At 39.9% G+C, this 26,217-nt stretch overlaps 1 protein-coding gene and 1 long non-coding RNA gene across 12 annotated transcripts in view; one reads left to right on the top strand and one right to left on the bottom strand.

Annotated features, from left to right (window-relative positions):
* LOC131740114 (uncharacterized) overlaps positions 1-8,039 on the top strand; it is a 36,149-nt gene extending 28,110 nt beyond the window's left edge. The window contains exons 2-3 of one of the 2 annotated variants that reach the window (XR_009330765.1): positions 1,048-1,132; positions 6,775-8,039. This is a non-coding gene — a long non-coding RNA (uncharacterized LOC131740114). Of the gene's footprint in view, positions 1-1,047; positions 1,133-2,028; positions 2,273-6,774 lie in introns of those variants that run through there. The other variant, XR_009330766.1, reaches the window with a different exon arrangement.
* Positions 8,040-11,654: 3,615 nt separating this feature from the next.
* The window catches only part of LOC117417139 (ELAV-like protein 4), a 47,037-nt gene continuing 32,474 nt past the window's right edge, over positions 11,655-26,217 (bottom strand). For 8 of the 10 annotated variants that reach the window (XM_059035076.1, XM_059035071.1, XM_059035075.1 and 5 more), the window contains 5 exons: positions 20,725-20,828; positions 19,115-19,267; positions 17,516-17,751; positions 15,496-15,534; positions 11,655-12,295 (listed from right to left, as the gene is read on the bottom strand). In XM_059035076.1, coding sequence (XP_058891059.1) covers positions 11,968-12,295; positions 15,496-15,534; positions 17,516-17,751; positions 19,115-19,267; positions 20,725-20,828 — 860 coding nt within the window. In that variant the 3' untranslated portion in view covers positions 11,655-11,967. Of the gene's footprint in view, positions 12,296-15,495; positions 15,535-17,515; positions 17,752-19,113; positions 19,268-20,724; positions 20,829-26,217 lie in introns of all 10 variants that reach the window. The other 2 variants (XM_059035072.1, XM_059035077.1) reach the window with 1 other exon arrangement.

The following is a 26,217-nucleotide window of genomic DNA, read 5'->3' as shown; positions in this document are numbered from 1 at the left end:
ACAGACTGCCCTTACAGAAGCACTAAGCACATTTTCTTGTCAGCTCTGTTCAGTGTCGACTGTATGTCTGCTTTGAAATGCCAACTTCAGTGCTGTTTGCCAGGGAATAACATGAGAATGCAGTAAACTCATGTCATCATTGAATGAGTCTATGCTTTTCCCAAGAATATCATTTTTGCTTCAAGTCAGGAATCCCATTTGGGGTTATGTTTCGGTTTGTACATGATTTGATCTGAATAATTAATGAAGATGTAATTAGTGCGTGTTTTAATAAAATTAAATGATTCTTCAATTACTCTGTGTCTGCTTCAAGAATTCTTCATTAGCTTCGTTTTCATTGCGTTTGTATCCCTAAATGAAGGCTCTGACACTGTGTGGTAAATGAGAAATGAATGCTGTAGATTCTTGATAGGACCACCACAGGGTCTGATGGATAGAACAGAGCAATAGGAGGCAGTGTGCTCTAGAAAAGGGATTTGAGGTAGTATTGTTTGTAGGTTAGAGCCAAGGGCATCAGTTTCCATTATTAGCCATTTGGCAAGAAGGAGGTTTAGTGTTGAGGACTGGGAGACAGTGTGGCACAGTGATTGGAACTGATGGACTGGGAGGCAGTGTGGCCTGGTTGTTAGAGCTGAGGGACTGGGAGGCAGTGTGGCCTTGTTGTTAGAGATGAGGGACTGGGAGACAGTGTCGTCCAGAGGTTGGAGCAGAGGACAGACAGTGGTGTTTTGTTTGTAATCGTTGAGTGTGATACGGTTGATACCATTTTTAATTAAATAAGTTTCCCAGCATAGATGTGATTTAGTTAAATCCATTTTTCTAGATTGTTCAGCAACAGATAATCATTCCAGTGCTGTGTGGAGTGCACGTTTAAACATCTAGGCTTCGTCATCTCTGACTAGCCATGAACCCCAGGACCTCTCAATCCAGTGCGATTATGCTAACTGCCTGGCGGATGACAGTTTGCTCATTTAAATTCCACAGTTGTTTTCTTGTTGTGCAAATCAGGCTAAGGATTTCACTTTTTTTTTCCTTCTTTAATTGCAGAAAACTGGAGGAGGAGCTTTCAATGGATTTTGGGCCACACCACCAGTTTGTCTTCATGCACAGAGTGTTACGAGATCACCAATGAGTGAGTACAGGCAGTGCCTTTGCCCTTTCCAATAATATCATGCCGAATGTCTTTATATTTAGAATATGGGACACAATGTAGGGTTCCCCACTTAGTTTAACCTTTTCATGCATGAAATATTGAAAATAGCTAAAAAAAGAAGTTTTTGGACACATAATAAATATATTTGTCATTTAAATGTTTTTGCTATATATGGAGTAAAAATGGCATTCTCATAAGGGTACATAGTTTGATTGCATTTATTTGTATTTAGGAATAATAATGGACAAGTGTGTCCTCAAAAGCTAGTGTTTGTATATAGCTGTTAATTTAATAATAATAATCCTCAGGTCACATTTTGGTTACCATTGATTCCTAACTTAGAGTACAACATTCAGTGCAGTTTTTATTTTACATGCTAGTCTGGGGAATCAGTACACAAGCCTTTGAAACTGCAGTTTTAAGAGTACTTTTAATAATTGCTAATTAATGGCAATTGTTTCCTGGTCCTGTGATTTGATAATGAGCAGAATGGGTTGTACAGTGTGTGTGTAAAGGCTGTAAATCTGTCCTTAATAGATTAAACATTTAAACCTTCTACAAATATGTTTGTTTATTGTTTAAACATGCATACACATTTTGAATTAAAAAGTAGGCTTGATTTAAATTTATAGCATTCAAGTTATTGAAAGAATATTAAAAATCCACACAAACCAGCACATTTTCAGTTAAACGTTTAGAACAATACCTGGCGTTTTACGATTTTCCTTTACGATTTAACCCTTTGCAGCCTTGGTGTGAAGGTATAGGAACAGAGATGGATAGACGGATATGTTCAAACTGACAAACGAAAGGTTGTTTCGAGTTTCAGGGAAACTGAGCCATGGGCATATCAGATCCTTTCTCTTTCCTTTTAGGTAATCCCTCTCGATGAAGTGTGCCTGGCCGGCTGCTTTTCATGCTAGATTAGCTCTCCTGTGGTCAATTTGCTTTGCCTAATATCAGGGCCCTCTGGTGTTGGATCATCTGTCGCCTAGCAACTGCCGCTGCAGCAGGCAATGCCAGCCATGCATGCTGAATTCCACCTGGTGGTGGGACACAAGTGTGAACAATTTCCAAATGATCCCTGCTCCCTGCAGGAATAGGAGGCCCCACAATTAACTGGTAGGGATTTTGTAAAGCCCCTTTCCTTTCCTCCCTGCTGTGCAAGTTACCAGGTCATTCAGTCAGTATGCCACTTTGAACTAGTGCTGCGAGGGGAACCCATTCCTACCCGATTTGAAGGATGCCGTCCTCCAAGAAGTGTTGGGAGTCCCGCTGAATTTTTTTTTTTTTATATTCTGTAAAATAGTTTTAACTTATAAATAGTATATAAATAAATAGTTTACATTTTTTTTTTTACATTTCCCTCCTATTTTATGATGTTTGCTCCAATTCTGTGTAGTTCCGAGTTCTGTTGCGCACATATTATCACTTTGCTCTTAGTGTTACAGAACATCCTGCAAAGTTTAAAATAAATACAGTACGTTCTCCTTTGCTGTGTCCCAGTAGAAAAAAAGAGTTCTTGTAAGGATCGCTGTGTATCCAGATCACGCTCCTTCCTGCAATATAGACAACATGGGATACAGCATAGGTAAAGTAATGTGTTTCTTATAAACACTGCAGGTGGAAATCTTTAACCTGCCTGTATCTGTCTTTGAGCTTGCTTTCATCTGGTATCTTGTATCCCAAGTGCTGGGATTATTCATTCCATTCAAATCATGTGATGATGTGACTCTGCAGGTCCTGCCTACTCTACACACACACACACACACACACACACACACTCATATATAGACAGAGAGTGTAGGCTGGAATGAGGAAAGATGTTCAATCCTGGCACTTAGGATTGTCCAGACGAGCTCAAGGAAAAATGATAATAACTTCATATAGGAGCTGCATAACCCACAACCCCTCAAGTATTGCAAACACCAAAAAAGGCAATTGAAATGACATTTGAAGCTACTAGCATTTGCATCCCCGACCCACCCAGCCACAGTGATACTCAGCTTACTTTGAAATCTACAAATCTGTAGGTTCCTGCGCAGGCTTTCTTTCCTTTACTCGTATCGTCTTATACCTGCCCTTGTTCACTCTGCAAGGGGGCTTGTGTTGTATGCAGATTTACTAAGAAGCTGTGGAATGAAACAATCCCCAAGGTAAAGCCGGGAGGGTGTGCAGGCCGCGCTGCCGTAGCTGTAGCAGGAGAGCGAGGGTCCCCCGGACTGCCGTAACACGCTGGAACTAAAACAGGCAAACTGTTGAGCGCTTTTGAGAAGCAATTAACAGTTCTTTCACACAGAATGCAAAATGAGATGTCGGGTCTTTGCAGGTTAAACAGTCAGTTTATTACATTACTATATTCTCTCTCTCTCTCTCTCTCTCTCTCTGTCTTTCTCTCTCTCTCTCTCTCTCTGTCTCTCTCTCTCTCTCTCTCTCTCTGTCTCTCTCTCTCTGTCTTTCTCTCTCTTTTTCTCTCTCTCTTTCTCTCTCTCTCAGTGTTGCTGTTGCAGTACTACTGCAGTATATTACTTTTTGGGTTTCCAAATGATAAAGACCTTGCCATTTGAGATATTGGCACACAACAACAGGAACTGTATTCTGTGATGCCCTAGGTCAAGTAAGCTGAATGTGTTGGTTGACAATGACATTTGACCTCATTGTCATAATATGAGCTGCTATTTTGAGATTGCTTGACGTTCTGGGGAGGGGGATAGTTTTATTAGCTTATTTGGTAGTAGGTACTCAGATGCATTCTATGATTTTTTTTTTTATCCTGTTATATCCAAGTTAAAATGAATGCCAATTATTACTTTATGCACCCCCGAGGGATGCTTTGTTTTTGTTCTAACAAATGATGAATTTACATGTCTGATATGTGTGTGTTTAAACATACTGTATATAGTCCTGTACATGCTGAGAAACAAGCAGTGCCTATGCAAATCTGTCCATGAAGCCGAACAAGATGGTTGCATGGCAGGGGCCATGTTGAGACAAGCTGGCTGCCTGACTCCATCTGTCAGCTGCTCCCTATTTTGATTTCTTTCTTTTATCATCAATGCTGACTGACTGTACCCCCCCCCCCCCCCCCCCCCACAGGAGCTGGATCTCATCTTTGAACCCCCCACAGGGAGCCCTGTTTAGTCCCCATTTCTGTTTGCCTGGGGCAACTTTAAATGGCTGGTCTTTCTTTCCTAGAAGCTGTTCCTATTTGAATTTCATATCTCGGCAGCTGCCAGAGATGAACGGAGGGCCTGGGTTTGACAGGGAATAATCAGGTGAGGTGCTGGAGTGAAGTGTCACATCTCCACCGGCTAGCCCAGCTACCGTGTTCTGCTTCCACGACATTGAATTCAGAAACGCAACACTGCTGTCTGAGCACTTCATGCATCCTCTACGGCTGGATTAGCAGTGCAGCTTACCAGACTAGCTCAGGCTAGTCGATGCTTTGTTGTTAAATAAACTACACTACACTCCTACAATCCTTCTCTACCCAAAAAAATAAAAAAGAGGATTTAAAAATGCAACTGCAAGGACTGTGAGGAAACAACTCTGGCACAAGATGCCTGAGACAATTGATTTTGACTACAAAAACAGGTAGACCTGCATAGCCCAAGGTAGCCAAAGCACTGGCTAATACGATGTCTATATAGTAACAAGTTGACAGACTTTTATTAAAAGGTAACTTTCTCAAACAACCATGAGGGATACCCTAATAATAATAATAATAATAATAATTATTATTATTATTATTATTATTATTATTATTATTATTATTATTATTGCAGTTGTTGACGTGTGTCAATGCCAACAATGGTTTTACTAGAAGATTTTTTTTCCTTCTAAACTGGCCCTGTATTCTCAAAGGTTTAAGAAACCCTGATCCTGCAACTGTGATTTCCCCCCTATTAGTCATTAAAACCTGCAGCATGTTCATAGTGACATAACTGAACAGCTAGCTCCTCCAGTGGTTGCTTTGTATTGGGTATGTTTCTTTCTGATTCTTTAGGGTGGGCAGTTTAAGCGTGTCCTAATTAGTCTCCTTCATCCTCACCCGCCTCTTGGGGGGTGGAAACAGTCACTTGGGACCAGATTGGGCCTGTAGAACAATAAACAGCCTTGGCACTGAAGGACATTAAATGCAGAATGTTATTTTATTAGTTTATTCACACCACCCATTTTCCTTCAAAGCTGGAAGACTAGCTCAGCCATGCACTGAGAATGGCTAGGCTGGTTCTAGTCTTGGTTTTAGACATTTCTTTTATCTTTTGGATTTAAAAATTAGAAACGCCTCTCTTACTCTGTGAAAATGGCATATCCGTACCGCAAGTCGTTGTGTTCTGAAATACACAAAAGTTGCATCTCCCTGCTGCAAGTCCATTTCAGCCAATATGGGTCACAATTCCAACTGTATCGGTAATTTCAAAGAACAGACAGGTGGTGGTTATTATTTTTTTCCCTGTAGATTGAACTATCAACTAATTTACCAAATCGGTTGTACTGTGTGCATGATACTTTTCAGAGGTTTTCAAACCATGAGCGACAGTGTGCCTGTCGGCTATCCATCTAATTTCATGGAAAATTGCTTCTTGACATTTTAGTTTTTTTTAAATTGCTTCCCCCCCCCCCCCCCACCCCCCCCTCCTCCTCCAGTTTACATTAGCTGTGGATCGTGGTTCTGTGATAAGAAGCAGAGAGTTTGCAGCCTGGCTTGTGCAACTTGTTTTTAACCAGCAGGCTCCCCTCTCTCTCATCCTCCCTTCACAGTGAATAGGGGAGCAGCTGGCACTGCTCTTAACCCTCCACGGGGCATGTTTCTTCAGCGAAACACTCACTCACACGCACAGACAGACACATTGCCATGCTTTGTTATTGTTTTTACTGCTTTCTGGGTTAACTTCTTCCTAATATGGTTGTCAAACATTTAAAAATGTTAAACTGTTTTTAAACTAGGAGACAATGTAAGCACAATGTTTTCTTTTTTTTGCATATATGCAATTTCTGAACAGTGATGGAGCTTTGGTCTCCGAATTGAAAGAAAGTGAATGGTCTCAATGCTGAGCTGGTTGCAAAGATGGGATGCATTTATTAAATATATGCATTTATAAAATATTATTAAATATAATGAAATCGTCTTTTAAAAAGCATTTTGTTTTATTGCTGTACGTTTCATTTTCATCTTGCTTTATTGAGATTTCCAGCATGACATTTGAACCCAATCCCTTGAAAGAGGTTTGAGATTACACTTTGTGGCCCACGCTCTTTGATACTGAGTCTACTGACCAATGTATTGGAGCTCTTAGGAATGAATTTAAAAAACAACAAAAGAAAAGAGAGCTCTTGTGTCATTAGTATTGCCTTGTTCTTTGGTGCCAGTTCAGTACAGTTTTCCAGAGATGCAGTCTATAGGTTTTCAATATGGTCTTACTGAATTCTATTGTCAGAGCCTACGGTTTGTTTGTTTGTATCTGGAAATCTAATTGAATAGCGTTGTAGAAGATGGGTCATTATGTTTTGTTTTTGTTTTTTTAAAAATAATAATGTAGGTGACCCTAGCTGTGCAATATATCCAGTTAATCACCCCCTCACCCTCTCCCTCCCTCTCTCTCTTTTTGTCCATGCAGGTAAAGCTGGTGTGTGGGGAGCAGACGGAAGTCCTGTCCAGGGCAGAGCCCAGCCGCTGTGAGTATCTGTTTGAGCTGCAGACACCTGTGGCCTGCAACCAGCCCTGAAACATGAGGAGCTCTAGCGGGGCGAGAGAACCAGGGAGTCACTCTGAGTGAGAGGGGCCTGCTGACCAGCTAGCAAGCCTCATGTGATGGGACACTGTCCAGAATGGGGTGGGGTGATAAGATGTGCTGTATGTGTCCGTCACAGAATATTTATGGTATTGTAGAGCTATACAGGGGTTGGAAGCTTTGAAACACTTGTGATATGTGGCATACACCTTTGCAAGTGAGCTGTCGCATGCCGCCTTTGTTTTGTGAATAGGATCTTTCACGAGTTCTGTAATTTAGAGAAGCTGCCTCCGTGCTGCAGTGAGCCACACAGCTGATCTAGAAACCTTGCTAGGGGCTAATGGTAGTTACTCGGTTGACAGGTGTAATCACTGAGGAATGGTCACATATCCCTCAAGAACGATTGAAACACTTTGCAGATTTTGGATCCTAGCTGTCCGTTGACGGTGTTATGACAGGTGCTCTCCCATTTTTGTGCCAGTGCCTGCATTATTAAAGGTGTATGTTGTATAACTGTCTTTGAACAAATATAAAAAGAAGCAGTGAAATTGTGTTTGCCGTTGCCGCTGTCTGTGGCTTTTCTCAGAGCCCAGTCTCTTTGTTTGTTTGTTTGTTTGCAGGTTACTGCAGGCTTGTTGGAAATGAGACGAGGACCTCTTGCACAGAGCATGGAGGACCTCAGTTGCACTTTGCATATTTTAATTCAGTGTGACAGATGGTAGCAAGTGGGCGTTGCACCTTAATGTTCGCAACAGATTTCCAGATCCTAAAGAATTACTGAACACCTTGTTTTGAAATGAGAAAGAAATAAGACACACACAGATCAACAGAACGCATATCTCCTTGACCCTTTGAAAATTAAATAAAGCAATGTTTCAGACAGAAATAACCAGCCCACTATGTGTTAATAATGATTGAGTACTGATGACATGTCTAAGCCAGTGTGGTTTCTGAATTTGTACTTGGGTAAAAAGGACAGCTGGAGTACATGTGTGCACGTGTATGGATTATTTCATGCTGGAGGTCTTTTTAAAGGCTCTGAACTTTCCCTTTGCTGCTAAAATATGTGGGATATCCTAAATAAAGTGTATCCATGGAAGTGCCTCATTCTAGTCCAGTTACCTGCTTTTGTTTAACTCTTAAAACACAATGACATCATGAATGCTGATTGCTAAATTTTATTATTATTATTATTTTAAACACTATCTCTGGCTCTTTTGAAGATGCTTCCAGGGACACAATACTGTAAGTGCAACATGGTGAAGATACATGATTATGTTGTTGATCTTTCTTACTTCCCAAGTCTGCTGTCCTAAAGAAGGTGTAATAAAAGCTCTGTGGTTAGCAGATGAGATCTCCATCTGGCTAGGAAGCAGAATACAACACTAGTTCCATAAGAAATGCATGCCTGTTCATCTTTTAAGACACTACAATTTTAATAGAGGCATACTGTCCAGACCGAGAGACAGACAGACATTGAAAATGTGAATTACAGTAACACTGTGCACTGTAGAAGCTAAACAACTGCTGAGTAGATGTTCCTGATTGCTGGTGTTTGCAGTTTTTTTGTAGTTATTACTTAGTTTTTTGGGGTACGTGGCTTGAATCTCTCCGTTTTGATAGGTTAAAAAAAAAACAACACAGCCTTAGCCTGTGCATCCTTTTAAAAAAACTGAGAATCAATAAATCTGAATGTTTGTTTTGAATCACTTACAGATGATTAGTGCTTGTGCTGATAATGTGTAGTGATACCTTACACTGTGTGTGTACAGTATGTGTGCGACACATGCTCGCAAGGAGTACACCACAACTCTCAACGCCTCATTTTATTGTCCCGACATTCAAAAGTACAAATAATTCAAACACAACAGTTTTATGAAAAAACATTTACAGCAAGGTTTTTTTTTTTTTTCGTTTTTTTTTTTTGTTTCCAGTTTCAGAAATGATCTAAACTAGCAAGGATAACATGAAGTCATTCATCGCAGTAATTAGATTAATAATAAGATTAACTCAAGTCGGACAGACCTGTCTGGTCCAGTGAAAGGTTTTCTAGTTTCTCAGATATTAAACAAACACATTTCAGAAGAAAATTAAAATGACAAGAGCCACCCTCCCCCGACCCCTCTGACACACAAAAACACTAGCGATTCAGATTCTGCAGGTGGGTAACCCTGAACCACACTGTAATATTAATATACTGTAGCATTTTAAAAGCACTGCTGGTAGGTGATGCAGACCTAAATATTTCAAAGCATTTGTTATTGATACACACAGATGCACATGGATAGAACAAATACACTGGTCTATCCGTTATGAGGTATGCACTTGCACTGAAGAGGCTTGATACAAGCAGCTCTGTGGCTATTAAGAGTGCCCAAACAGCGATTCTGTTAAATAAGTCGAGTTACAATTTGTTACAGGGGACTATCAAATGAAACTAGTTCAATTTGCCGGATGTGCCACAACAGCTTCCGCGGAGCTCCTGGTCAGGTGATTACTAAAAAAAAATTATAGCCGACATTTCAATATTCACCTGGGATAAAGGGCTCAAAATACTAAACGAATCCTAAACTCATATTTCCGAACCCCAATTTCTACTTAGTGACAAGTATATCCATTTTTAAAATATTCCGTTCCTGTATTGTTATCCTGATTTAGTTTTCATATGCTTTAATATACACACTGATTATTTTAATTTGTTTGTAATGTTTTAATTTAAACTGGACTGCAACACCATTACAGTACTTTTCAAACAACTTTGAAAACTCGTCTGTCCGCTTCATCGAGAAAAAAAAAACTGCCATGTAACCAAATGAGTTTCCTTCTCTTCAAGATGTTTTGTGAGCCTAAGTGTGGTGTGAAGGGGAAGAGGAAGAGAGGACTAGCTTTAAAATACACAAACTCAGCACAGGTTATATTGAACAACTGTTAACATTCTAGTAAGACTAAACTTTATTGAAAAAGATTGAAAGATTTTAACAAGACAAAAAAGCAATAGCAAATTCAACTATCAACTAGGTTATGCATAGCGAGTAACAGCTTCTAGTAACCAGGGAAGAGCGTCACCAACCCTCTCCACCTTTTTTTCCACCCCGTCGTTTTAAATGTTTATTTAGTTATATTGATACAAAGCACAAACGTACTAAAAGTTTTCAGTGCACTGGACTAAAAGGAGAGCCTCCCCCTCCAGTCGATTTGTTCCCTTTAGCTCGTAAACATCCCCCCCATACCAGAATCACGCAAAACACAGACGACAGAGAAAATAAATAAAATAAATAAATCAATCTATAAATAAATAACTTTATTCGGGTTCTTCCGCGGCGGTAGGAAAGATAAACCCCAAAAATATTCACAAGCGACGTGACAACATATTAAACGAGATTTGCTCACGAGTTTTCTAAGTAACTTAATAAATCACTTTTAAAGTTTTCATATGAAAAGACAAGCTAAAACAGAAAACCAGTGACAACTTATTTTAAATATATATATATATATATTAAAAAATGAGACTATATATATTTATTCATACACAACAAATAAAGACACAGCTGCACCTTTTCTAGAAGCTCCTTTTTGAGTAAACAAAATACCTAGACTAACAAAACTAGCTAATTATATGATTCTGACCGAATGCATCACAATCAACGCTTAAACTAAAAGTCAGCACGACAAACAAAACTCGTTAAGTGATACTAACATGCCCCTTTTATTCTGCCTTTCATCTTTCGCAATACTTTCAGAAAATAAAAGGCGAGGGGGCTATAAGTCGAATAATAAAAATGAAAATAACAGCAGCTCAATTCAATGTGAACATCGAAGTACCTCTAAACAACACATAGGACAACGAACTTGGATATTTAAGATATGTAAATCATGTTATATAATATAGCACCTACCGCTGAAAACTAAAAGGAAGGTTTTTATTTTTTTTATATTAAGGAATTGAAACAAGAAAAAAAAAAGTTCTTAATTGATATATTTATTACTGATATCCCATATACTGATGACTGAAAGAAAATCCGCTGACAATGCATCTCCTTGCTTTAGGGTTCTGGACTCTGGGGAACTGCCTGGGCTAGGACAACCTTTCTAATTGTCCCTTTTTATATCTATATATCTATATCTATATATCTATATATATATTTTTATAATTACATTCTATGAAAAGTTATGAAGGTCATCTGCCTGCATTTTTTTATTTTCACTTGATAAAACCTTCCGTCTACAAAACAAAATCGGCAATCCGATTTTTCCAAAAACACACAACCTTGATCTTAAAAAGTACCACTGCAGAATGAACAAGTTGGCAATTTTTTCCCCCTAAATTAGCCAGTCAAAATATTTTTTTTTCAAATCCAGATTCTTGTAAAAATTCTTCAATAATTATTTTTTTTATTTATAAAAATAGATTTTTTTTTTTTTCAAACCCATTTTCAAGCAAAGAGATCTTCTCTTTGGCAACAGTGTTTTTAAAATCGTTCCGTACGTCATCAGGTCAGGAAAGTGAACCCACCCCTCTCCCTTTCCCCACCCCAAGTGAGGAAAGACATGTGTTTTGTTTGCAATACAAAAGAAAAATGAACATTTTTTTCCTCCTTTTTTTTAAAAGGAAACATTTGTTGTGTCATCCCTTCAACTTTAAAATGGGGTAGTTTACTAATTTCTACCGCATTTAAAATAAATAAATAAATAAATAAATAAATAAATAAATAAATAAATAAATTCATTCAATGACCGGTCAACTTTTTAAAAAGAGACCTCCCCCCCCCCCCCCCCCCGTCTCTTTCAAGAAAGTTGTTTATCAGAAGACAGCCAACCTAGGTAGGAAGAATACCCACAAAGTCTAGAACAAAACGCAAATCTTAAGAAAAAGACATTCACGTCTTTGAAATTACGGGGACCGGTTTTGCTACTGTGTACATAAAAAAAAGAAAACAAAATCCTGTTACATCACAAGGCTTCCAAATTATTATTTTTCTTTTAATACTTAGGCAACATTGGCTTATAGGTCCAAAGTTATATTATAAGCCATCCCCAGTTCTTTCATTTTTCCTGTGTGGAGTTGCTGTGTTGTGGGGTTCAGGATTTGTGGGTCTTGCTGGTTTTGAAGGAGACTTGGAGGACTCTGTCACCCAGACGGTAGCCGTTCAGGCTGGCGATGGCCATGGCCGCCTCGTCGTAGTTCGTCATGGTAACGAAGCCGAAGCCTTTGCACTTGTTGGTGTTGAAGTCACGGATGACCTTGACGTTGTTGACCGCTCCGAAGGGCCCGAAGAGCTGCCACAGCACACTCTCGTCCGAGTCTGGAGACAGGTTGTAGACGAAGATGCACCAGCCAGTCCCAGTGTGCCCGGGGATGTTCATGCCCACCAGACTGGTCATGCTGTCGATGGTGATGGGAGAGAACCTGCAGACAGGAGGGGAGAAAAGAGACAGGAGTTCAGGTGTGATCTGGAGGGGCTATGCGCCCGACACCAGGTCATCACTGACAGACCTTGTTTTGTTAAACTAGACCTGGGAGTGGGGTCCTGCTAATACCACATTTTCACCATCTAGTATACAGAAATCGTTCGGATAATTTCCCTACACTTCCCTGTGCAACCAGGATTTTGCTGAGGTCTCAGAGAATGCAACCAATGTTTCATGATTCATCTACAGCAGGGGTCTCCAACCCTGGTCCTGGTGAACTCCTATCCAGCAGGTTTTATAGGTATTTTTACATCATCAATGGCTAAGATCTGGAACACCAGTTAATCTTGACTAATTAAGCCAATAATTGGTTCAGTTAAGTAACAGAGAGATTGGTTGAAATGTAAACCAGAAGCCACAGTAGCTCTCCAGGACCAGGGTTGGAGACTACTGATCTACAGTGTGCAGCAAGGATGGATTATCTTGCTTCAAAGACATGTGGGTGCAGAATCTAGTGCCTGAGTTACAACACTTCTTGCACTGTAGTGGGTCAGTAGTTCACTTCCTATCAGGATGTTTGTGCTACCTGGGTGAAAATTATTGCTTCTAATTCAGGGATAAATGAGACTAGTGGCCAACAAGAATGTGTTTGAGCATGTAACTGAACAGGAAACACTGGGCAATGAAAATGTGGTTTTAACATCCCAGCTGGCTCCCGCTGTCCACCTGGCCCCTGCAGAGGTAGGTCGCTAGATTACGTATCTGATGTAATGTACGTGCAGCTGTTCAACACTGGTTTAAAATTGTTTTGCTCAGCTGGGAAATTATTTTCTTATAGCCTGTGGAAGCTGCCAGGGCTATCAAAGTAATTGATTATTTAGCTGTAATAAAATGTTCCTGTATAAAATGTTTATGAGCAATTTCTTAAATATGGATTATGATAGCAATATATTTTCAATGTCCAAAATAAAAACTATTAATCCTATTAATTTTTGTTTGGGAAATGTCCTGTTTTTGTCCATACCCATAATGGATTTTCTCTGTTAAACATATCTTGTATACTGGGGGTCTCCTCATTGCTTTAATTGCATTTACTGCATAATGTGCAAAAAGATAATCAAATTGGTAATGTTACTGAGCTAGCATTTGGAGAGAATGCATAATGGATCTCATGCATTGTCCAGGGTTGATTTCTTAAAGCATGGAAAGGAGTTTGCATGGAGCTCATGGGGTTAGCAAGGGAGTGTGTCTGGACGTTCCAAAACTCCATGCAGTCTTCAGTGTATTTTTTAAACACAATTTCAATTCTATAGCTTGTACAGGTGTTAAATGAGACATTTCCAAAAGCACAAAGTCAGGAGGAGGCAAGCTTCTGTTCCTTTTCTAACAATTACAACTTTTACTTCTTCAATAATCACATTTTCTAGTGGTTGATCACTCTTTTTTAAACATCGGTTTTCACACACAGTTGACTCGACCTAATTGCAATCTGCTTAAAGGAAATTTCCACTTAAATCAATGTAAACCGTGGTAGTGGTTAGTTTTGTTTGCTATATAGTATTGGAATTCACTGTGTACTGTAGCTGTGTGTGCAGTGGCAGTCTGGCTCTGGGGGTTTGAGATTATTGCAATTGGTTTAAATTAAGTTTCTGCTTTATTGCAGCTGTCTCAGTAGCATCGTTCCCATTTACACAGCACTATGAACATTGGATAACCGTACCCAGACTCCTCCTGTGTGAGCCACTGCTTATGTCTCCGTCTACCAAAGTCAGGCTCTCTGTTCAATTAATGGTCATGCTGTTAATCAACCAATATCATGTTTGCATGGAGGTGAGGGCAATTGTATTTAAAGTGCTCTTTATTTTGTGTTTAAATGTGGACTACTCTCCACTGGTGTTTAGTTTGAGACCAACAAAATCATTTCACCTAAAAGTTGAGCTAAATTCAAACCCCTTTCTCCAGTGCTGAAATTGTTTTACAACAAGTTTGCAATGCAGATGTTGGCAGATGTTTCGGCTTGTGCCTTTAGTCGTTTAGCCTTATTGAAACAACCTATTTTATTTGGATCAGCTTTTATCCACCTCTAGTTGCCCCCGAGATCGCACAGTAAGAGTGTCTGAACTGTAGCTGAAACCCAGTCCATATAGACCAGGGGTGTCAAACTCCAGTCCTCAAGGGCCGCAGGGTCTTGTGGTTTTCATTCCAACTTAAGCTCTCAATTAACATAATTGATCTAATTATTTGTTCAATTGGACATATTTAATATTTTTCAAGGTCTTTTACAGTTGATGGTTTACAAAATGCACTTGAATCAAGATACACTACAATGAAATATTTTGAGGCCTGGAGAGAAGTGTTAAATTTGTCCAATTAATCAAATAGTAAGACTAATTAAGTAATTGAGAGCTGGGGTAGAAAGAAAGTCAGAAGACACTGCGGCCCTCCAGGAACTGAGTTTGACAGCCATAGACCATTAAACATACAATGACCTGCACTGGAAGGTACACAGTAAGCCAAACCCAGTCAATTTTAAAGAAATAAGAGAGCAGTACAGACTACTGTTTGTGAGAAGAAAAAAAAAATCTAAATTTTAAATCAAATAACTTTGTAAATACCAAATCATTGTTTTTTAAAATATTTTTTAAAAAGTGTAGGACTTCGACTGGCTTTTCTTTGATCCTGTACATCTTAACGTCACTTATTTTGAGAGTGTTTCAGAGATAATTCAATATAACTACTCATAATAATAATGTTGAATTGAATTTATTTAATACATTTATACTGTCCACTTACCAGTCCCCTGTGCAAGTATTTTTGAATGGACAAATGATTGGTTCAATGAATGTTAAATGTACAATAGTACCAATCACTAAGAAGCTGTGAGACCCCAAGGGAGGAACTAAGTAACAAGGAACAAATGGGCTGGTGCACCTGAATCTAAAGGGGTACACCTGAAAATAAGAGCTACTTAAGATAAATAAAGCAAACAAATAAGCAAGTAAATTAAAAGATAAAAAAAGCTGGTGTTGAATTAAACAACCAAAAGAATTGAACTCTAAAAAAATAAAGCATTTGGTGGTTAAAAAAAAAAGAACTTTGAAATGAATCAAATGTAAATGACTTTGAAAATAAAAAAAAAAGGATAGAAATAATTGTTCCGCAACATGGACATCTGGCAGTTGGTGAAGTTTTAATTACCTCTTTACGCCATAGGCCATATTAAGCAAATTGTCCAGCCTGTGAAGAGAAGGAGGGTCTGGGGTTAATGCCTTGCAGATGGCAGACTCGCTCAATGGATCTAATGCTAAAGCTTTGCCTTATTCAGGAGAAAAAAATAAACATTCAGAAAATGCCGTTATTACAATAAAGTGGCGCCAGTCTGTGAAGTTATACCTGCAACAAACCAAGCAGCTTGTACAAATCCAATCTGTTCATTATATCTCGAATATTAGACTATGATGATGAGACGTAAGGATACTGTATGTAGCATCCTGCAATTCGATGTTGAAATGTGGATTGAAATGTGTTTATGGGATATACATCTCTGATAATACTGTTGTGTGTTTTTTTTTTGTTTTTTTTTAATATTATTAATAAAGGAGGGAGTTTTTTTTTTTTTGGCACCAGTGTATGATACTGTATCTATGTTCCCCTCTGGAGACTATTTGAGACTTTTCTTAAACAGATGTTACTTTATACTGGTAGAATACATATTTGAGTGTCCCCTGTGATATCCATTAAGGGATACAGTGATGGGTCTGAATATTATGCTTCCCGTTCCAGCAGTCACATTTTTTTTTCTACTGATGGAAATATATCACAGTGCAGAACTTCATACAGCAGTTAATATGCAGCAGCAGTGTTGTGAAATACATTGAAAATGATTCATGTGCCAAACCAGCAGAGCAAAATCTTTCTATTTGCTATGGGTATGTTTAGCTTTTCAATAACCTCCTTTTGTCTTTTATTTAAACTGGCCATTGTAATGCTATAGAAAAGGGATTGCACAATCTGCAAAAGGACAGCTACATGCTTTGTTTATCGTACACAGTGGAGACTGAAGGGCAAAAACAGTTGGAACAATTGCTGTGAATTTCTCATTGGAGAACTATTAAGGTGGCAATTACCCAATCAACCAGGCACAGCCTTAACAACCTGCTTTCAGTAAACCGTTGATTGCTGTTGGAGGAAAGACAGCACAAGGCATCTTCTTTACAATAAACCTTTGTTTATTACATTTATTTCGTACCTGGCTGGGTTTATTCAGTCATATTAACATTTACCTATGAAAGCATTTAGGCGACAGTACAGTGTACACTGCTCCAAACAATGAAGGGATAGCCAGAGACGTTATAAATCCCCAAAGCACTTTTAATGCAAAAAGGGCATTGTGGGAGGTGTCAGGTAATAGACAGTCTATGCCAGGAATGGGGTTCCTAATCACCCTTCTCCATACAGTGTCATTTATAGTGTGTGGTCATGCAGACACACTGGAAAGGAGCTGAATGTGTTGAGGTGTGCCTGTATACACATCTCTGAATATCATGTTTTTTCAGTGGCTGCAGACTGAACGACATTCATATATTGCTATATTCAATTACACATACAGTATGAGGAGGGCAGATGAAATGGCAAACTTGGAAACAGCCAGTTAAGAACTGGTTAAGTACAAGTTGCTTGCCACAACATAAAGAAATGTTATATATATAAGGGTGTCTGCTAAGAAATAAATATTATATATTTGGAGCTGTACAGGCTAAGCCTCCCCAAAATAAATTGCCCAATTTTTTCCCTGCAAGCGCAAGCGCGCAAAGCTGCATATTTATCCTGCTGGGATATCAAAATCAACACTGTGGTACAGATACAGGATTTATTTGGCATTTCAGTGTCATTGGAGGACACAACATCTTCACATTTTCTACGAATTTATTCTAATTGCTGTTATCTACACAAACAGCTTGTTCCGAATCTGATTTACAAAATATTTTGTAGCATACTGTCTGTTTTCATGCACCACCGTTTTATTTGTGTCCATCAGTCCGACTATGTTTCAAACTCAACACAATGAATGAAACTTTGTGTGTGTGTGTGTGTGTGAAACAATGCAAGATTTTCTTATTTTGAAAATTAAAACCCAACAAAACCGACTCATAAAACCCACACTTGTCCAGTCTCACTGACCCACACTTGCCACGTTGCCAGTGCAGGGGGTATTTACCTGAATCTCTGGGCCTGGTGGTGCAGGGGGCCGGGGTACCGCCGGTTTGGGGACTGGTAGAGCTGGGAGAGGAGGGCCTGGCTGGTTTTCTGGCTGGGGTTGTTGGCGAACTTGACAGTGATTGGTTCAGCGGCGCCCGAGGGTTTCTGTCCGTTCAGCCCCTTGATGGCCTCCTCTGCCTCTATCCTCTTATCAAAGCGGATAAACCCTACGCCCCGGGAGGCACCTGAGGGGCCAGCAGGCCAAAACAAAAGGGAGAAACGTTACTTAACCATTTCAGCACCACGGGAAAAGATCTGCATTGTACCTTAGATAAGCTAAAAATGTAAATAAAAATAAAAATAAAAAAAACGTGCCACTATGTAACTAACTAGCAAAAAAGCTACGATGCTCTCAGCACATTACTAGAACAGTTCTGGTCTCGATATGCAAAAGTTTACAGTGACCAGAAGACCCAGAGGACAGCAAGTATAACCTGTTTCACACATTTAAAAATGTAAGATAAACATTTAAGCTACAGTACATATTGCAAATAATATGGGTTATGTACCTCCGTCATTAAAAGCGTCAAACTGCGGCTTCTTAATGAATTCATTTTGTATCTTTTGTTTGACAGGCCCTTTCAAAGCGGCTTTGTTTTAGCTGGGCAGTTAGCCCCTGCTGAGGTAGAAAAGGTAGGAGCAGCTGAGCCTGTGTCCTGTTCCTCCCATTCTCCCAACCAAAGGCTAAAATGTTTTGTGAATACGTTGACTTCAAAACCAGAGGGTGGATACAATTGATAGTTTCATGCACAACAAGAGATTTGGTAAATTTCAAAATAGTCAGTACTTTGTTCTTAAAATTACATTTAGAATTCCTGGCCGCATATTATGAAAAAATATTGTACCTTTGCACATAGGAATTAATTGCTAGAGGAAAGGGAATGTGAAATTACTGCAGTGATGTAAGTGTCTATTGTACCTACTAGAAGATACTTAAGATCATGAAAAACACACACAGTCACACACGCTCACAAATTGCAAAGAGATGGTTTACTAATAAACTGACAGAAGTACGAAGGACAGCAGATAAAAATCAATGGTGCCCTAACAGGCTTTAGCACGCCCACTACACACAGCTCCTGAACATTTTAAATTAAAATCAAAATATTCCTTGGGGAAATTTGTAAAGATCTGGAGCGCCGAGGCTGTTAATGAAAGCCCACTTTCCGCTCAGATGAGAGCGCTGCCGTACCTCAATTTTAGTCTTTAAAGCAGCTGTGCCAACAGAGCTGGAAATTCATTACACACTTGCACGTTAAATACATTTTTAAAAGTTAAACTCATCTCCTTTTGATCCTTCTTTTTTTATAATGATGATGCTTCAGAGAAGCCAGCACAGGGAAGAGCGTGCACAGACAGCCCTCTGTCTTATTATCTGTCCATAGGTGATATATGTAGTGATAAAAAGACCAGGTAATGGCCAGTGGCCCATATAAAAATGGGGGGGGGGGGGGGCTGAAGGCCCTATGCGAAGGGAACAGTTCATTTACATGATAGCATGCACACTCAGGATAACTCTCTTATAATAGAGGAGGAGACAGCTGCCCCCATGGATACCTGTGACCTGGTCCACCAGGATGCGTGACGTGATGATGCGTCCGTACTGGGAGAAGAGCTGCTCCAGTTCCTTCTGGCTCATGGTTTTGGGTAGGCCGCTGACGTACAGGTTAGCATCACGGATAGAGGCTGAGCTGGGCCGGGCGTAGGACACCTGGGCAAAAAAAAAACAAAGCGCACATCAGAAACAGCAGCTTGTAGGGAAGCTGACAATTAAAATAAATTTTCCCAACTGTAAAACTGCACTATACAAACTGCAATAGTAAAGGATTTGACTGTAATTGCAAGCTGTAGCACTTGGAACTTGCAGTCTAACAAAACAGTGACTCACTGTAATGAACTGATGCTATGTTTGGATTTAGAATTGCCAATTACCTATACTAAATCACTCTGGTGGAGAAAAAAATATATAGTATTGTTTTTTTCCCCCTAAATGATTTAGTGTAGCTGTTTTGGGATAAAATAGTCCCTTTGAAACTTTTACAGTATAACACCTCAGACTCACAGAGACTAGCACCATGGACAGCGCATTGCTTTGCAGGACTGCAGACATTGAAAAACAGGTTACACAATACAACAGGTGAAAGGCATGTAAATTATGTTAGGAGAGAGGAAAATTGCTCGGCGCACTCTTGTATGCGTACGACTTGAGCTGTGCAGCTGTTTATTTTGTTTTTTATTATTTTGTATTCCTGCTGCTAGCCTTGCTACCCTTCCACAATGTGTCATTGACATAATATCAGTAAACAGTAAATATAAAACAATGCTGCATTGTTACAGGGACAGCTGGCACCCTTCAATTTGGTTAGTGGTATATTTTTTTCTAATGCAGCAGCACAAAACAATCCAGTGACTTTATCACCACCCTGTAGATGTACATTCTTGCAGCAGGAAGTTTGTATTCTGTCTCTGAAGGTATGATAGAGACAGCCATAAGAGCACCCCTTTGACATCTTCAGGTAGACCCCCCCCCCCCCCCCCATTTAAACAAGTTAATGTGATAAAAGAGAGGGGGAGGAGTCATCGAGATTATTTGTTCTATTTCTATCACAGTTCCAGATGTCTCTAATCAACACCTTGCCAGCGTCTCCTCTTTTTTACACTACAATCCTCTCTGTTCACACCTCCAGCATGCATTTTTTAGGAGGCACTTTATAGGAAGACTGACTGAAAATTGGGCTGTCAGCTCAAGGTGCTGCGTAGGAGAAAACTGCTAACCCCTTGATCTCCTGTTAACTGCTGCTAATGAAACCAAAGGGGTTTTACTTTATTTTCTCCTGTGATTCAACCTGCTTATAATGATTTGTTCACAAAGAAAACTAAGTTCCATGCAATTTAAACATGCAAGGGGAACATTATTATAATTCAGTCTCCCCTCTCCTTTGTTCAAGTGTTTGAGAGGAAATGACTCGGAATTAATAAGAGTTAAAATGTGATTTAAGAGAATTAATTATTATAATGATAGTTTTTGCTCAAATTTGACATCACGATAAAATAATATTTAACTTATTTTATAATTCAGCTGTGCTGCTGCACAATCTAATAACTACATATCATTAAAGAGAACAATAATTGTATGAATACCACTGCTGCAGGGTCATTTTCTCTTACCTTAATAGTTTTGGTTTGAAGTCTAAGTCCATTTAATGTGTTAATGGCTTTCTCTGCATCCTTTGGATCAATGTAGTTCACAAAGCCATAGCCCAAACTCTGCCCTAAAACAAACAAAGCATAATGTAACATCAAACCCATGTGCCGTAGTGTACATACAAAATACAAAACATCTCTGCATATTAATTATCAGAAGAGCTCTATGTGTAAATTTAATTTGTTTAATATGTTCTGTCGCACAACATAAAGGTTATTAAAAAGACTGTGTCCTTCCCAGGTTTTATTTTATACAAATTAAGGTATTCAAAGCTACTGTATGTTTTTATTTTTAGAAAATAAAGCGGTCAAAAAAAAAAAAAAAAAGAACCTGTAAAAGTCTCTCGGAAGGCACAGGGGGTCGCGTATTTGCCTTGTGTAGCCCAGTGTTCAAAATGATTGTATTAAAAACACGTACCATAGTCCGAGAACTGTTATTCGCCAGCTATTTTTGTGTGAGCAGCAGCAGAAATTTAATGGCTGAAATACGATAATTCTGACTGTTAAAGTCATTCAAAGGTAATTATTTATGGGCTAATACAACTCTCTACTGGATTTATATCAATTCCTGACACATTCTAAATCAACATCATTCCATTCCTATGGAAGAATGCCTGACACTCCTGTTAAAGTGTGATGTCACAAGCATCATGTTATAGGATTATTATTATTATCTTGTTATATTGTATGCATTAGTGAGGTGAGTGATGTAACCATATTGTTTTATATATTATTAATGCTGTTAGTTTGCAAAGACACCAGACTGTCTGAATTGACTATGAGCTGGGTATGTGAAACATATGTAAGCCAGTACACAAACAAAGCACTATAGGAGTGTATGCAATCAAGTCCTCCTGTTTGCTTCCCCTTATTCTACAAGAGAATTAAAGAAGTGCATGAACGTGACAAGGACCACAGAGTTTCCTCAATAGGAACCCCAGTCGAGCTGTGCAGTGCGTGGTGTTATCCCAGCTAATTGAAACAGACAGTAGTAAGTCTTCAGTGTAAAGACAAAGTGAATCACAAATGCAGAACAGCAGTACTGAACCAAATAAACACAATCCAAACAGCAGCTTGGGGCCAAAACAGGGCATCGTTCCTCACATCACTCACTTTCTTTTTTTTTTCTTTTTTTTTTTTTTTAAATTTAGTCGTTGCCAATTATTTTTTATTATTTTCTCCCCAATTTGAAATGCCCAATTATTTTTAGGCTCAGCTCACCGCTACCACCCCTGCGCTGACTCGGGAGTGGCGAAGATGAACACACGCTGTCCTCCGAAGCATGTGCCGTCAGCCGCCTGTTTCTTTACACTTTGCAGACTAACCGTGCAGCCGCCTCAGAGCTACAGCGTCGGAGAACATCGCAGCACTGGGCAGCTTACAGGCAAGCCCGCAGGCGCCCGGCCAGACTACAGGGGTCGCTGGTGCGCGGTGAGCCGAGGACACCCTGGCCGACCTAACCCTCCCTCCGCCCGGGCGACGCTACGCCAATTGAGCGCCGCCCCCTGGGAGCTCTCGTCCACGGTCGGCTGTGGAATAGCCTGAATTCAAACTCGCGACATCATCTCCCTCACTTTCAATAGAAAACTAAAGTATCACTGTTTCCCATCGTTAATCAAAACCTTCCTATCCAAAACAGTGTGTCAGTCTGTTCAGAAATTCCAGACCACTACAGTGAACTGTCAACCCTCCCCACCCCCCCAAGGATACAATTAATCCCATGAAAAACTAGGTCACCATGAACTACATCCACAGCAGGTGGAACAGCATCTCATAAGAATTGTGCTTAGGAATGTCCACATCAAATTTCAGCACAATTGAATACCTGGTTCTAAAAGGTATAGCCAGAGATGTTAACATTATCAGGTTCAGTTGTTTTTACTGTCTGCCTAGAAACTTCTATCTCTTTACTGTACCTATTTCTGTATTCAACCCATCTGTCAACTACAGGATCTATCTATATATACACACACACATATCTCCATATCGGTTTCTACCTATATCTCTAGCTGCCTTTTCTTTATCTACAGTACTCTTAATTGCCTCACTGACTTCCCTTGTGGCCCAGAAAGCGCAGATTCCCGGGATGTCTCCCTGGGTAGTTAGGAAATTAAGACACGCTGCATGCTGGGGCAAATTCTCCAGGGGGGGGTTCCGCCCACCAGCAGTCAGCACCTGTACAGGAGCTCACGCTCTCAGCAGCTCTCATGGGCTCTTCAGTGTGCCTGTAAGAGTGCGCACACGCACACACACCACAGCAACCTCACAAACACACACACACACACGCACGCACACGCACACACACCACAGCAACCTCACAAACACACACACACGCACGCACACACACAACCACACACACACACAACCAAACACACACACACACAAGCACATGCACACACACCACAGCTACCTCACAAGCACACACACACACACACCACACACACAAGCACACACACACACACACACACACACACACACACACACACATCTCACATCTCACAAACACAGCTTACAAAATTAACGTTTCAAGCATCTCAGCATGCTTTTCTAATAATAATAATAATAATAATAATAATAATAGTGCCAATACATGAAACCCAATCACAACACCCCCTCCCCCGTTTCTCTTAAACACTCCTTTTGTATTATAAAATTGAGTGGGCAGAAGGCAACACAGCACAGACTATGGGCAAACATAGGCAGGCAGGCTTGGCAAGAGATGTCAAAACAATTGGTAGGTCTCCAGTTTAAACACAACAGTTCTCCAGCCTGCAATTCAGAGCATGGCATAATCACAGCAGACAGAGTGGCTGTCTGTGGAAGAATGAGACCGCCTTTCTTACAAGGAGTAAATTACCAATAAATCTGTACAGCAGATAACCAAATCCTTTCAGAGACAAAAATGTACCCCCCCCCCCCCCCCCACCACAAAGATGTTGCGTGCTGTAAATCTTTCTGGAAGGGGATACACACAAAGTAAAAGGAAGGAAGCACACCTCTAACAGAGGAAAGACAGACAGATACTGGAGCGGCTGATCAAAAGAGATCCGATAAAATCAGCACCAATTTAACACCTGCCACTGTTGGTAACACTGCTCCAGGATTATCCGAGCAGCAGCAGCTACTGCATCTAAAATGAACCAGACGCCACTTCTGTCTAACAAACACAGCACAAGGATATTTAAACAGGGGCTCCGGCACACTGGGAGAAAAATAAGCTGACAAGACTTGAGGAAGCGTGCTGTGAAAATGCAGTTCATTGCAAGAATTCACTTAAAAATACAGTGCAAACCTAGCAGAAATACCTGTACACTAAAGTCATATTTCCAAACCAATGCACTGTTATTGCACTGTGTGCTGCAAATTCCTTTAAAATGTTTGATTGGGGAACACCATGGTAAAAGCATAGGTAAGCAGGGTAAAAAATAGTATTTAATTAAGTGTGGTTTTATTTACTCTACTACAAAATATACATTATTTGGCATCCAAATTATAACAGTATATTGTTCAATGTTTTATCAAAAAGCAAACACCTGTCATCAGGTTAATTTGCAAATTTCTGCTACAACTTTAAGCATTGGGAGGTTATATATAACATTTTCAATGACTTTTGCTGTTTGAAAATGTGTATAATTGACACAAAATACCTTCATAAACTTTTTGTTTCTGATTTTAAATTATCACCACATCAAATCTTAACCTAATGCGTTACGATTTCCAAGTTACCTTAAGGCCTGATTAGATATCCTCACTTTCCCCTGCTCCAGCATGTCAACAATGCCTCTTTGAAAATAAATGTATTGTACAAAGGGCTACCCTGTGTAAATCATTTTAATTATTGAGCACAGCAAACTGAAGACTCAAAGTGAGGGATGTGCTACGATGCACATGCGCGGAGGGGGAAGTTCGACGATCATGCATCATGTCTCGCACAACGTGGGGTGGCTGTGGCTGCAATTACATGGAACAGATCCTGAACTTCAAGGATGAGAGAGAGAGAGAGAGAGAGAGAGAGAGAGAGAGAGAGAGAGAGAGAGAGAGAGAGAGAGAGAGAGAGAGAGAGAGAGAGAGAGAGAGAGAGAGAGAGAGAGAGAGAGAGAGAGAGAGAGAGAGACTGACTTAATATTTGGGACATCCCCCAGATTTCAGAGTCAGCCGACAGGTACAGTACTTGGAACCAAGCCTGAAAATCAGGGGCGGCTGAGGGGGAGGGGGAAGGAGCTTGGAAATCTGGGACAGTGGGCGATGCACACAAACAAGCATTGTGAGTTGTGTGAAACAGCCTGAAAGTTATGTTGTAAGGGTTGTGTTTGTAGGTGAAGGCACATTCTGGAAGTGAGGTTGTAAGGGTTGTGTTTGTAGGTGAAGGGTGAAGGCACTACTGGAAGTGAGGTTGTAAGGGTTGTGTTTGTAGGTGAAGGCACTACTGGAAGTGAGGTTGTAAGGGTTGTGTTTGTAGGTGAAGGCACTACTGGAAGTGAGGTTGTAAGGGTTGTGTTTGTAGGTGAAGGCACATTCTGGAAGTGAGGTTGTAAGGGTTGTGTTTGTAGGTGAAGGCACTACTGGAAGTGAGGTTGTAAGGGTTGTGTTTGTAGGTGAAGGCACTACTGGAAGTGAGGTTGTAAGGGTTGTGTTTGTAGGTGAAAGCACATTCTGGAAGTGAGGTTGTAAGGGTTGTGTTTGTAGGTGAAGGCACATTCTGGAAGTGAGGTTGTAAGGGTTGTGTTTGTAGGTGAAGGCACATTCTGGAAGGGAGGTTGTAAGGGTTGTGTTTGCAGATGAAGGCACTACTGGAAGTGAGGTTGTAAGGGTTGTGTTTGCAGATGAAGGCACTTACACAGTAGGTTTGGAAGCTGCAGAAAGTTTCCAGTTTATTGTGAATTCACCAGGATCTTTTGGTCAAACAGACATGTGAGGTTCAGCCACACTACCTGTACTTAAACCTAACTGGTTATTTTACTGGCCTCCACATATAACTGCTTCCACGTCAACCTCACACCTTTAGGAAGGGCATGCATACTTTACCACAGTAAGTATGAACAGTAGTTTCCCCCACAAGTTTATACTGTACAATGCTAGCCTATCCTTTTACCGTGGCACTTGGTTGCCTAAAATGACATGCTTTCTGTATCTGAATAGTCTGTGTAACAGCAGAGCACTTTGCAGGTGATATCTTGGTAAAAAACATGTATTCATTAAAAAAAAGAAAAAACAACCTTGAAATATGTCTGTCTATATTGAGTGGGTGCAGAGTTAAATCATATCTGTGTGGTATATATATATATATATATTAATATTTCAGTGAATTCAGTTTTATTAAAAAAAAAATGCCTTAAGCATTAGTGGGGATTGCATATCTATTCAATTTGAAGCTTTGATGTTAATGCCAAATAAAATGGAAGTTTCCTGTAATGGAATGACATACTATGGCAAAATAACCTCTATAAAAATAATAAT

The sequence above is a fragment of the Acipenser ruthenus genome, chromosome 12 (assembly GCF_902713425.1).
Source record: "Acipenser ruthenus chromosome 12, fAciRut3.2 maternal haplotype, whole genome shotgun sequence".
NCBI classification, from domain to species: Eukaryota; Metazoa; Chordata; class Actinopteri; order Acipenseriformes; family Acipenseridae; genus Acipenser; species Acipenser ruthenus.
The sequence above is the reverse complement of the archived record's forward strand: the minus strand, read 5'-3'. Positions and strand labels throughout refer to the sequence as shown.